This window comes from Rhinopithecus bieti, unplaced genomic scaffold (genome assembly GCF_001698545.2).
Source record: "Rhinopithecus bieti isolate Rb0 unplaced genomic scaffold, ASM169854v2 scaffold_36840, whole genome shotgun sequence".
NCBI classification, from domain to species: Eukaryota; Metazoa; Chordata; class Mammalia; order Primates; family Cercopithecidae; genus Rhinopithecus; species Rhinopithecus bieti.
This window is the reverse complement of record NW_016816502.1, coordinates 1,847,377-1,861,140: the sequence shown is the minus strand read 5'-3', so window position 1 is coordinate 1,861,140 and position 13,764 is coordinate 1,847,377. Positions and strand designations below refer to the sequence as shown.

The 13,764-nt window shown below is 39.9% G+C and overlaps 1 protein-coding gene across 1 annotated transcript in view; it reads right to left on the bottom strand.

Moving 5' to 3' along the window:
• MED12L (mediator complex subunit 12L) overlaps positions 1-13,764 on the bottom strand; it is a 352,689-nt gene that overhangs the window by 314,707 nt on the left and 24,218 nt on the right. The window contains exon 3 of the mRNA XM_017854932.1: positions 5,579-5,683. Coding sequence (XP_017710421.1) covers positions 5,579-5,683 — 105 coding nt within the window. The remainder of the gene's footprint in view (positions 1-5,578; positions 5,684-13,764) is intronic.

Sequence of the window (13,764 nt, the reverse complement as noted above, 5' to 3'; positions counted from 1 at the left end):
AAAAAAAAAAAAAAAAAAAAAAAAAAAAATTCAGTCAATCTATAGAAAATCTGTTGGAATTTTTTCAAGAATCCTATCAAAGCATCACATTTCAGACTCTGGGAGTTCTTTAATAAGATGATGCAGTTAATTTCTGATAAATACCCCCAATGAAGTTAGCAAACAGTGGTAACCATGACTAAAATAAAATACTTACCCTGATGAAGCAAAATAAGCATCACCACCTTAACTAATGAGTCAATAAACAATTAGTCTACAGGTTGAAACACAGTTCTAAGCCATTAGCCAAGTTCATCTATAGGGTGAAAAGCCTGAAGTTCTTTGATCTTTGTGATTGGTGTAAGGACAAGAAGTCTGGTTTTGGTGTGTTAATGTAATACAATAATAAAAATCAGAGTAAGTAGAAAAGGAGTCTGTCTTTTTTTTTATGCAAACAACTTCACCGCAGTTTGTGATTTCTTTTAAAGCAAATATTTGCAGGATGTCCACACAGTGAATAAATTAAGTGCAAAAATGTAGCAGAATCAGCTGTTTGGAAACAAGCAGCCAGTAGCAGCCAACTGCTTAATTTTAAATTTCTCAATTGATATTTGGTCTTTGCACCAAGAGCACAAAACACCTACGGCTGCAGATTGCTATATATTCAAAAGGTCTCTTATTTGTAATTATGTTTAAGTATTTAATAATAATAAACAGAGCTCTAAAAGCGAAAAAAGTAGTGTGAGCAATCTATTTTATAATTATATTCTCCTACATACTTAATGACAGCAATGGAACAGTGACTGCATGTGTATATATTAATTCCTGCTAACAAGCCCTTGTAAACAAATGCCTACTGTTAACAAAGTCAAAATTCCCAAGAAAGCAAAACACTAGAAAATATACATTAGGTCTCCAAAAAAGGTCAAAACATGATAACATTTAATTGCCATAGCAATACATATTATTCAGAAATCAACCCACAAATACAATAAAAAGCAAAGAGCCACCTCATTCCCAAGTCCCAATGCCTACCTCCAAGTAAACAATTTGATTCATTTCTTATGTGTCCTTCCATTGTTTCCTTATATGGATACAGGAGAGTAAACACACATCTATTGTTTTTCTCTTCCTTGTATGTATAACTCATTATGCATACTTAGTAAATGTCTGAGACCCTTCCTTATCTGTACACAGAAAGCTTCTTCATTTTTATAGACACATAACAATGTACTGTCTGGATATACATTTAATCAAGTTACCATTAATGGACAGCATTTGTTCCAAAATTTTGCTATTACAAATCACACTAAAATGAGCAGCCTTTCACATCTGTTATTTCATACATAGCTAGAGCTTTAGGATAGACTTTCAGAATTCAGATTGTATAATTCTGCAATTTTAATAAGCGTTGCCAAATTGCCCTCTAAAAGGTTTATATAATTGTGTACTCCTGCAAACAAGGTATAAGAGGTAAGGTGTTTTTTGTTTGGTTTTGGGTTTTTTTTTTTTTTTTTTTTGAGACAGAGTCTCACTCTGTTATCCAGACTAGAAGGCACTGGCGTGATTTTTGGCTCGCTGCAACCTCTGCCTCCTGGGTTCAAGAGATTCTCCTGCCTCAGCCTCTCAGAGTAGCTGGGATTACGGGTGCCCACTACCACACCCAGCTCCTTTTTATTTTTTACTTTTAGTAGAGACGGGGTTTCACCATGTTGGCCAGGCTGGTCTCGAACTCCTGACTTCAGGTGATCTGCCCGCCTTGGCCTCCCAAATTGCTGGGATTACAGGTATGAGCCACCACACATGGACAGAGAAAAGGTTAAATTTAACATTTGTTTCCATCCATTCAAAGTTATTTTCAAAAATTAATTCATTTGATAAGAATGTGGGGAAAAAATTTAGGAGTTACATTATAATTCATGTATTTCATATTTATAAAATCAAATTCCCCTCAGAAGTCTTGGGTCCTTGAGTAAATCTCACAGAAAGAGTGGTAGCAGAAGTGTAATAGATGCTATTTCCATTTACTCAGTTATTTAAATTGACATAAAACTTGATACAACTGAACAATTTAGCAGTTCATATCAAGAGACATAAAGTATTAATACTCTCTATTATGGACTAAATTGTACATCCTCAAAATTCATCTTCAAGCCTTAACCCTCAGTGTGACTATATTTGGAGATAGGGCCTTAAGGAGGTAATTAAGGTTAAATAAGGTGATAGGACTGGGCCCTAATCCAGTAGGACTTTATGAGAATAAGAGACACCACAGAGGAACACACAAGGAGAAAAGACCATGTGAAGACACAGTGAGATGGCCACCTGCAAGCCAAGGAGAGAGGCATCTGGAGACACCAGACCTGCTGACACCTTATCTTGGACTTCCAGCCTTCAGATGGTGAGAAATTAAATTTCTGTTGTTTAAGACACCCAGTCTGAAGTATTTTGTTATAGCAGCCCTAGTACATTAATACACCCGTTAACCAAGTAGTAATACAACTCAGGGAATCTATCCTAAAGAACAAAAGTCATACTTTAAAGTATTACTACAGTTTCTTTATAAATAACCATGAGAAACTGGCAACAAACTAGCTGCTGTATATAGAGGTTTCAGTCAAGTACAGCACATACATCATGGAATTTTATCTAGCCATGAATTATTATTCATATGACTACTTCAGCCATAAGGAAAAGTGCATACAAAATAATGTTTCAATTTTTTAAAGCAGACCAATTAAGAAAGATAAGGCTCTGAGGCCGGGCGCAGTGGCTCACATCTGTAATCCCAGCACTTTGGGAGGCCAAGGCAGGCAGATCATTTAAGGTGAGGAATTTGAGACCATCTGGCCAACATGGTGAAACCCTGTCTCTACCAAAATACAAAAATTAGCCAGGTGTGGTGCCAGGCGCGGCCAGCTACTTGGGAGGCTGAGGCACAAGAATGGCTTAAACCAGAAAGGTAGAGGTTGCAGTGAGCGAAGATTGCACCACTGCACTCCAGCCTGGGCGACCGAGCCAGACTCCACCTTGTAAATCTGGTTTGGGAGAGAACAAGATAAATTTGGAATATGTCTCAAAAAAAAAAAAAAACAGTTCTGGAAATGGATGGTGACAATGGTTGATGTTTGCGACAACAATGCGAAATATACTTAATGCCCAAGAACTATACACTTAAAAATGGTTAAATAGTAAAGGTTTTATCATAATTTTAAAAAAGGACCACAAATTACATATACATAATTGTGGTTTTAACATAAAAAATTGTACCAAAATTGAAAAAAGACAAAACTAAAAACATTGGGTTTGGTCAATAGGACTATCTCTAGAAAATGTTTCTATTTTCTTTCACACCACTTAAGTAATATTTCAGTTGATAGGCCGGGCGCGGTGGCTCAAGCCTGTAATCCAGCACTTTGGGAGGCCGAGACGGGCGGATCACGAGGTCAGGAGATCAAGACCATCCTGGCTAACCCGGTGAAACCCCGTCTCTACTAAAAAATACAAAAAACTAGCCGGGCAAGGTGGCGGGCACCTGTAGTCCCAGCGACTCGGGAGGCTGAGGCAGGAGAATGGCGTAAACCCGGGAGGCGGAGCTTGCAGTGAGCTGAGATCCGGCCACTGCACTCCAGCCTGGGCGACAGAGGGAAACTCTGTCTCAAAAAAAAATAAAAATAAAAATAAAAAAATAAACATCCTTAATATTTCAGTTGATAGTTTAACAACTTGTGTGCATATAAAGAGAGATCTGGAATGATACACAAACCATTAACATTTCTCTGGAGAAGGGAAAGGAAACAGAAATTCACCTGCATGTCTGATTTCATTTGTATGTATGTTTTTAATTTCACAAAAGTATTTTAATATCCAACTCAAAATATATGAAAAAAAACAAACCCTAAAAGATTACAGAGAAACGCAAACAATTCTATTTATATTCCTTTTTTTTTTGAGACGGAGTCTAGCTCTGTCACCCAGGCTGGAGTACTATGGCGCGATCTCAGCTCACTGCAACCTCTGCCTCCTGGGTTCAAGCGATTCTCCTGCCTCAGCCTCCCAAGTAGCTGGGATTACAGGTGCCTGCCACCACACCCAGCTAATTTTGTATTTTAGTAGAGACAGGGTTTCACCATGTTGGCCAGGCTGGTCTCAAACTCCTGACCTCAGGTGATCCACCTGCCTCGGCCTCCCCAAGTGCTGGGATTACAAGCGTGAGCCACCGCGCCTAACCTATATTACTAATTGATAAGATAAACACAGAGAAAAAGACATATAATTTTACAAAAAAAATTTTTGAGCACAACATTCTGAGTATATACTTTTAATGAAAGTTAGTCTAAGGGCAAAAGTATTGTAGAAAAATTGCACATTTATTCAGTGGTTTTGTTGTTGGAGTGGCAATGAAGTATTTTATTCTGGAACTGTTTTATGTGTGTTGTAAGACAGAATAAATAAATATATATATTGATATTACTAAGAGCCAGAGTTCTCACTTTGGGAGAAGGGAGACCTAAAAATGGAATACGAAAAAGCAGGGGAAATACCCTGCAGCACTGGGCTAGAAATGGTAATAACAGGTAGGTAGAAAAAATATGTATCTATGTTTCCCATCTCTGTCCACTGAGAAAGCCTAGAAAGAATGACACTCCAGTAGCACTGAGCATCCATATCTGGTTTGGGAAAGAACAAGATAAACTTGAAATATGTTTTGGTGCCAAAAGTAGGGAAGTGCTCAAAGGATGACAAGGACATTTAACCAGCAGCCAGGTTAGCGGGGTCCCTACTAGCAGAACATGAGACAATTTGAGCATCAAAAAGAAAAATGAAGGTATGGATTATAACATATCAAATTAAAAGAAAAAAAAAAGAATCCAACGTGACACTAAAACCTTGAGTGTAAAAGGAAGTACTTCTTTTAACAAAAGAATGCCAAGTAAAACATGCATATGAAATAATTAGAAAACCTGCATTTTGCAATCACCAGCAAAATAAATCATTCAGCAGGAGTCATCAGGTGATGCTAAAATAACAGGATGAAATTTTATTGAAAAATAGGATATTTATATCCTCTCAAATTATCACCTTGTAGACCTACTAAGAGGTAGAGAGGACTACCTTTCCAATGCAGGGAGATGGTAGACACCACCCGGACCAAGTGATCAAACTATAGCCAACAATAGGGCAAACTGGCATTGCGTGTCTCCTGATATGATGCAATGTAGTCTTCTTACCAAAAATATCTAACCTGGATCCTATCACGAGAAAACAATCAGAAAAATCTAGAATATAGCACTAGTATATCAGACAACTGACCTGGGCTCTTCTAGAATAGCAATCATAAAAGTCTTTTTTTAAAAAGGCAGGAAAGGGGAGGAGGGAGAAGCAGAGAGCTGTACTGTACTAAATTAAATGATGTGACAACTAAATGCAATGTATGATCCCTGATTGGATCCTGGGGCAGGACAGCATATAGGGTATTTGGGGGAAATCTGAATATGGACTGTAGCTTAAATAACACTAATTTATCAACACTGATTATTAAGGGTTTCACATATACACACTTTTTCAAGAGTTTGAGGAAATAAACAAATAACATTACCTTTGATGGGTTAATTACAATATTTCTAGCTGAGCCATGTTCATCTCCAGTGAAGGCTGGCTGATTATTGAAGCCTTGCTTTACATTCACAGCAGTAAGTTCATCCTGTTCAAGAGAAGGTATTGATTAAGCAAAAGGATGTAAAAGCTTCAACATAATCCAACATACTGCACCATAGGTAATGGCTAAATTTGTTATACTCTGTAGAGGAGAATTCTTGAAAGGACAACAATCAAAGAAGGCAGCAATTGAAGTTTAAACACCAATACATAAATGTGTAGAGGGATGAAGCAAATGCGGTAAATGTTAACTGTTGACTCTAGGTGCTGAGTATATGGGTGTTCATTATACTATCTTTTTTTTTCTTTTGGAGATGGAGTCTCACTCTGTCACCCAGGCTGGAGTGCAGTGGTGCACTCTCAGCTCACTGCAATCTCCATCTCCCTGGTTCAAGTCATTCTCCTGCCTCAGCCTCCCGAGTAGCTGGTATTACATACAGGCACCCACCACGACAGCAGGCTAATTTTTGTATTTTTAGTAGAGATGGGGTTTCACCATTTTGTCCAGGCTGGCCTCAAACTCCTGACCTCAAGTGATTCTCTGGCCTCCGCCTCCCAAAGTGCTGGGATACAGGTGTGAGCCACCGCACCTGGCCCATTATACTATTCTTTTAACGTTCCTATAAGTTTAGATTTTTTTTTTAACTTACAAGTTAGAAAAAGAAAAAAAAAATGAGCAAACATCTCACAGAAATATAAAACGATAGGATTTTTTTAAGAATTGTTTCCAGGCCGGGCGCAGTGGCTCATGCCTGTAATCCCAGCACTTTGGGAGTCCGAGGCAGGTGGATCACCTGAGGTTAGGAGTTCAAGACCAGCCTGGCCAACATGATGAGACCCCATCTCTACTAAAAACACAAAAATTAGCCGGGCGTGGTGGCAGATGCCTGTGATCCCAGCTACTCTGCAGGCTGAGGCAGGAAAATCGCTACAACCTCGGTGGTGGAGGTTGAAGTGAGCCGCGATTGCGCCACTGCACTCCAGCCTGGGCAACAGAGTGAGACTCCATCTCAAAAAAAAGAAAAAAAAATTGTTTCCAGAGAGCCCACAGTTTGACTCTCCATTCGTGGCCAACCCCTATGCACACACCTGTTTTATGTTTAAGAAAGCTGGTTCACCAACTTACCCAAGACATACGGTGAATTAAAGACAGAAGCAAAGGGTTCCTAGGCACATGCTCTATGACCACAGTCACACAACATCACAACCCACAACTGAAGGGAAGTTTAGAGCTGCAATGTTTTCTCACGCATTTTGGCTCACTTGATCTTTACCAACTCCAATTCCAAAGGAGACAGTAGGCATGTATCTTCATGCCCATTGTACAGATGAGAAAAGTGTGCCTCACTAAGCTAGTGCAGCAACTGGACAAAGCCAGCACGGAAATACTATCTTCTAAATCCTAGACTAGGAAGAGAAATTTCCATGACACCATGCCACCAAAGAACAAATGCCACATGAAAATGTGGTCTAAAAATATGTGGCTACAACTCCTACTCTCCTTAAAAAGATCTCCTACTGGATAGATATAAGAACACTTTTCCAAGGTCACAACACATCAAAATAACCCAAGCCTTTCAAAAAAAAAAAAAAAAAACCTTCTTGCCCTACCCAGATTATCACTGAGTTACGGAACTAAATCAGAATTCCTAAAATACAGACTTGAAAGAATAAGAGGGAGAGGTTTGAGTAAATGAAGCTACCTCCCGCTCCCCTCACTCCAAGCCAAGAAATAATCCTAGTAACAGTTGAGAGTAATGGTAGCCACGGCACAAGAATAAGGTACACTTAATTCCTTTAAGTAACTGCTGCATGCGTAAAATGAAAAACAGCAATTGATCAAAATCACTGTTACGATTAATCAAGAAGCTTAGAACAAAATAGTTTATGACATTTAAGCACCTGACCAAACTCTAAAAAGGTCACCCTGGCTGAGAACAGAGGTCTCCTGGAGACATGCCATGTAACTTTACTTAATTATGTGTGCTCTTACTAATGCCTTGGCGGGCCACTGTTTTGGCAAGTTTTCAAAAGACCCCTCAATAGGAAATTTCACTCTATGGTAATCACAAGTCTCCTCCAAGCATAGAAGGTCACTGAAATCATGATCCACACAGAATATGAGTTATATGTACATTATCGGAAGATTATCTCCAAACTGCTCCCACATTTTCAAATAAACTATGTGAAAATATAGAGCAAAACTACATAATGCATATTGTAAGTCAGAAAGATTTCAGTCAACTTAAAACAAATGTGCTACCGAAATTTCAGTAGTCTCTGAGTCTAAGAAAGTAGGAGTACCAGCAGTGAGCTCAGGGGGAAAGTAGGAAGAGAAAACTGAATATTTATCATTGATTTACCATCAGAGTATTATAAGAAACATTGAGTAACAGCATATGCTTTTACTAAAAATACATTCTGGCCTAATCAAGAAGAATGTGTGAGATTTTCAGAACCAGATAGCTTAGTATTGCTTCACTTTTTAGTTTATACTAACACCAGATCAGGTAGCTGCTCATTGTATCCAACTGCTAATCGCTGGGACGAAGAGACATGCCCACTCCTGAGTGTGTGCGCAAACTCAGAACCCCCAGAAGGAAAAAAACATGGAACTATGGATACATATCTGTCATCTACCTCAGATTTTCCTCAAACTAGGAGCCACACGGATATTACTGGGAGCCTTGAGTTCTGAGAAGTTTAAACTTTGCATCCTAAATTTCACAAAAATACATGTAGTTTGACCACTTCTCATTACCACCATGCATCATCTCATGCTTAGGCAATGCAATGGCTCCTAACTGGTCTCCTAGCCTCTCCCCTTTCCCCCTGAAGGCCACTTTGAACACAGCAGCCATAGGGAGCTTTTTAAAACTCAAGTGAGACCATGTCACTCCTGCTCAAAGCCTGCAATAACGTTCCATTTTACTCAAAGTACAAGCAAAGGCCCTACGATATCCTAAAAGTTCCTGTGTGATCTTAATCCTGTTACTTTTCTGGCCTAATCCCTAACGACACTCCCCTTCACTAACACTGTCTGGTCTCCTTGCAATTCCTCAAACATACCAGTCCAGCATTCTCTAATCAGGGATTTTGCACTGTCTGTTCCCCTGCCTAGACTGCTCTTTTTCCTGGTATCCACATGGTCAACGACCTGACCACCTTAACTTTTTGCTCAAATTTCACATTCTCAATGAGAAATGTGATGACCCTATTTAAACTGGAACTGTCCACCCATTCCCTTTACCTCCCAGCATTCTTGATCAACAATCCATAGCATGTATCACCTAAAACACACTATAATTTAGAATGTGTATTGGCCGTCTCCTCGATGAGAAGATAAGGTGCGTAAAACTGGGGATCTTTATTTTGTTGACAAACACAGGCCAAGCACAGAGTGCACAGATGCAGTGCCTGGCAAATAGCATACATTGCAGGTGTTCAAAAAATATTTGTTCAAAGAATAAATAAATGAACGACATCCTATTCTGAACAATTAACATAAGTATATTCTGAGTCACTACCTCATGAATTTGGAGTTGTAATTTCATTTGTGTTTCTAACTAGCACCGCTTTGTCACCCAGAGTAGGGGCACTCATCCCATCAAATCCCACACACCATCCTGAAAACAAACATTTTATAACATCGATTTCCCTAGTGTGAAATGAAATTCATAAATAACTTACCTATACCAATATATTTTAATTCAGTATAATGCTCTCATTCTAAAATTTTTTTAAAAGAAAGTAAGTTAAAATAGGTACTTCAACAGGAAACACTCAGGCACACTACACTGGACTCTCACAACTGAAAGTGTGGTCCATGGCCCTGGAGCACTGGCATTACCTGCAAGCCTGTTAGAAAGGCAGAATCTCACCCCTCCCCCCAAGTCACAATCAGCCTTTTAACAAATTCCCACATGATTCATGGACACATTAGACTTTGAAGAAGCAGGGCCCTAGAAGGCTGAGAATTGCTTGAACCCGGGAGGCGGAGGTTGCAGTGTGCAGAGATCGTGCCACTGCACTCCAGCCTGGGCAACAGAGCGAGACTCCGTCTCAAAAAAATACAAAAGAAATTGTTAAATGTTTGTTCCTATTCCTAGCATTAGGATAACACAGTAACTACAAAATGCAAACTGATACAAGTGTGCTGTATTGCCATTTCAAATGATCAGGAAGAGCATAACATGAATTTTTTGAAACTGTGAAACACTTTTGCTATAGTTTCAAACTAACAAAATAGTCTCCCAACATATTAAGACACAACAGTTACATTCCTCAGAAACTCAATGTATATTAAATGTATATTAAAATCATACAAAAAAAACTTTTGAGATCATACGTAAAACAGATTCCCATCTGAGATGGGTAAAAACAGTTGAGGGTTTCAGTGACACATCTGAAAGTGCAGGGGACACAGGACAATTCTTCATGGAACCCACCCATCTGCACCCTGAGGACAACCCCACCCACTCAATGGTAGCAGCCAACTAACTCCTCTCCCCGCACCCAGATTTCCACAGTACTTCTAGTGAGAGCCACAGACCCACCAGAGGGATAGCTTATATCTTTTAGAGCCCTATTCTGAAAAGGGGGTTTCACAGGCTCTGGGTTTAAGAAACACTGAGCTCCACACTGAAGTGTCAGTCAAAATCTTGCTCGTGCTGCAACAATGGGGATGCTCTAATTCCAACTCACTAGGCCATCCTCTGGTTCGCATCTGTGGTTCCAGGCGGATACACACTGGCACCATGGACTGACTGATGGAGATGCAGACACGAGTGGGGAGAATACTGTGGGTAAGAGCCCAGAGTCTGCAATCAGACAGCTCGAATTTAAACCCCCCACTACATTTAAGAGGGACTCTAAGCAAGCTCTGGGACCACTGCTGTGCTTCCATTTCCCCAACTGTAAAACGGGGACAGTAATAGTTTCTACCACGTTATCTCCATAACCCAGTTAAAAAAAAAAGCCCGGAGAGAAACTAATGTGGCCAAGGTTACACAGTAGTGAAGAATTCCAAAAAGTCCATGCTCCCAACCATCAAACCATATAAAAATGGCTGGCAGGTAGCATTGCTGCTATTGTTTGTATCACATTTTGGTTCCAGAAAGTGATAACCTGAAGCTCCAGTCAGCAGAGATACAAAAGCCTTCTTGGGAAATTAAAAGACGTTTTCTTAAAGCAGTGACTCTCAAACTTTTACATCCATCAGAATCCTCTGAAGAACTCCCAAAAGCACGGCTGCTGGCACCACCCACAGAGTTCCCACTTCAGTAGGTCAGGGGTGATGCCTGAGAATCTGTATTTCTAACAAGTTCCCAGGTGATGCTTATACAGAGACTATGCTAACATGAAGATTTGAGGTTTCTGCCTCTCTAGAAAACCAGGGTTTCCATGCCCAGTGCCAGTACAGGTCTCAACACCAGAAAGAAAATGGATGTCCCATCTTGGCTCAAGAGAAGGAGATCTCAAGAAGAAAAGTCCATTCGGAATTCTCTACTACACCCCCTTCCCTCACTCTAAAGACACAAATGCAAAGAAAGCTACACACACAGAGATCCAGGAAGGAACCAAGCATATAAAGTTTTCACTTCACTCCTTTAACTTCCTATAGAACACTATGGCCACAGAGCCAAAAAAAAAACAGCTGTCACGTCTGTGAGGTTTATTAGTACAAAACTTCAGGTCAGGGACCTAGAGAAACTACATGAGAGGAGGTAAAAATCCAGAGCATCACAACCAAACAAAGCACCCTGATGGTCTATTTCCTAAAGTTTCTGAGAAGAGTTAACATTAATGACAAAAATCCAAAAGATAAGAATAAGATTCAAATCCCAGAGCGTTAACTATTGTTGCTTAGACATTATTTCTCAAACTCCGGTAATGCACCAACAGATCCCTTTTAGAGGAGAACCACTTTCTCTAGCCTGAGGGAGTCCATAGACCCCAAGTTTGGGAAACTGGATGGATACTTAATGGATACTTAATGGTATTAGGCAGCATTAAGAGACTCCAAACAAGAAGTAATGTGTGTTACCTGAACTCAAATAACAAACTTTTGTGACTCTGCTCTGAAGGCTTTTGTCAAGTCTAATCAGGCAAAAATTGAAAGAGGAGAGTCCAAATTTTGGAACAGCATGCCTCTAAAACCCCCAAGCCAGAATCTGTAAGGGACACAAATAGCTTCCTCTTGTACTAGCCCTGAACCTCTTCAAAGATGTCTCGAAATAATGGAGGGTAGCAGTCACTAAAACTCTTACAATGCCTTTCCTTACAGAGATTTAAGCTTGTTCAACTATATCTGACCAACAAATCTTATAACAGAACTTCCAGCAGCTACTTTGCCCATCTGTAAAGGTGAGGCAACTAAGATCCCAAAAACGTGAGGCACACACAACAGTTACTCAAGATCTTGTTGCCAGGGTTGTGCTCTGGGAACCAGATCAACAACACTGCACCTTTTAAAAAGACTCTTATTAAAGGTTGAATATCTTCCCATTGTACAACATGGAGAGTAAAAGAAAAAATAAAGCACTTTTAATAACTGTTGGGAAGCAGAGGAGACCATGAATCCAGACATACTTTTTTTTTAGTATATGTGCTGCCGCAGCGAGCACCAGACATACTTTTAAATATGTTTAACATTAACAGCATCTAGGGCAAAGCAGTTGTACACGCACGTCCAAGACCAAGTATTAACTAAACCAAGAGACAATGCCAGCTGAGAATGTGAATTTACAGTCCTCACCAAGTGGCCCAGAGTAGCAATGCACCAAACCACTGTGCACATGGATTTCAACAGGTTTACAACAAAGTAATCCAAACACAGAGAAAGAAGAACGCTCACACCTCTTGTCATTGGTTTCAACTAAAATAACAAGCTTTATTCTAGGGAGACAGGCACACAGAGAGAAACAGAAACCAAAGTCCAGAAAATAGTCCATGCTAATATGAAAAGGCCTGCGTTAACTCTGTATTTTTGTATTCTACACTGATAGAAAAATCAGACCTTCAGCCAGGCGCAGTGGCTCATGCCTGTAAGTAATTCCAGCACTTTGGGAGGCCGAGGCAGGCAGATCACGAGGTCAGGAGACTGAGACCATCCTGGCCAATACGGTGAAACCCCGTCTCTACTAAATATACAAAAAATTAGCCGGGTGTGGTGGCAGCCGCCTGTAGTCCCAGCTACTCGGGAGGCAGGAGAATCGCTTAAATCCGAGAGGCAGAGGTTGCAGTGAGCCAAGATCGCACCACTGCACTCCAGCCTGGGCGACAGAGTGAAACTCCATCTCAAAAAAAAAAAAAAAAAAAAAATCAGACCTTCGATACTTTGGGTAACCTCCAAATGCATCCATAAATCTCATGCATTTACCTTGAACTTCACAGAAAGATCTTATTTTTTGGATCACTTTCAAAGCAATCTTTTAATTTCAATGAAATGTTTCACTGGGAAAGTGAAAACATTTTGATGCTAGTTTGGGAATTTCTTAAGCTCTTTCTCACTCAAGAAAAAAATAAGCTCAGTTTAAACAATTATCAATGGCCATCTCAAAGTCAGATAATGCACACAAATACATATTACAGACACTCACAATCTCCTGAGCGTCACCATCTATCGCACAGAACATGCGCAGAAACTCCCAATTTTCTCAGTCCCCTAGTCACATCTAACAAACCAGTTCCATGACAGTTCAATGAATTGTACAGAAATGTTCACCAGGGATGAGAATGCCACAGAAGTAGCAAAATATCCCTCTATGCACTAGTTAGGAACGCTGGGTTAGCTCAAGTCTTACTCAAAACAAACAAAAAACTTTTCATGGTTTCATAGCTATATTTTCTAGCCTTGTCCACCTCTCCCCCAAAAGAACATTCTCTCAGACCCCCGAAGATGTCTGTAAACCCCAGTTTGGGAAACTGGGCTATGATAATCCCCATCACAGATACATTTAATCGTTACTAGGCAACAACTACAGTTAGCAGATATAAAAGACCCAGAAGATAAGGGAAGAATCTTTTACTCCTCATACCTCATCATTAACCAAACCTATCCATACTTCTCTCAAAACATATCTCCCCTTTATTCCTTCCTTTAAAATACCACAGCCCCCCTCCCAC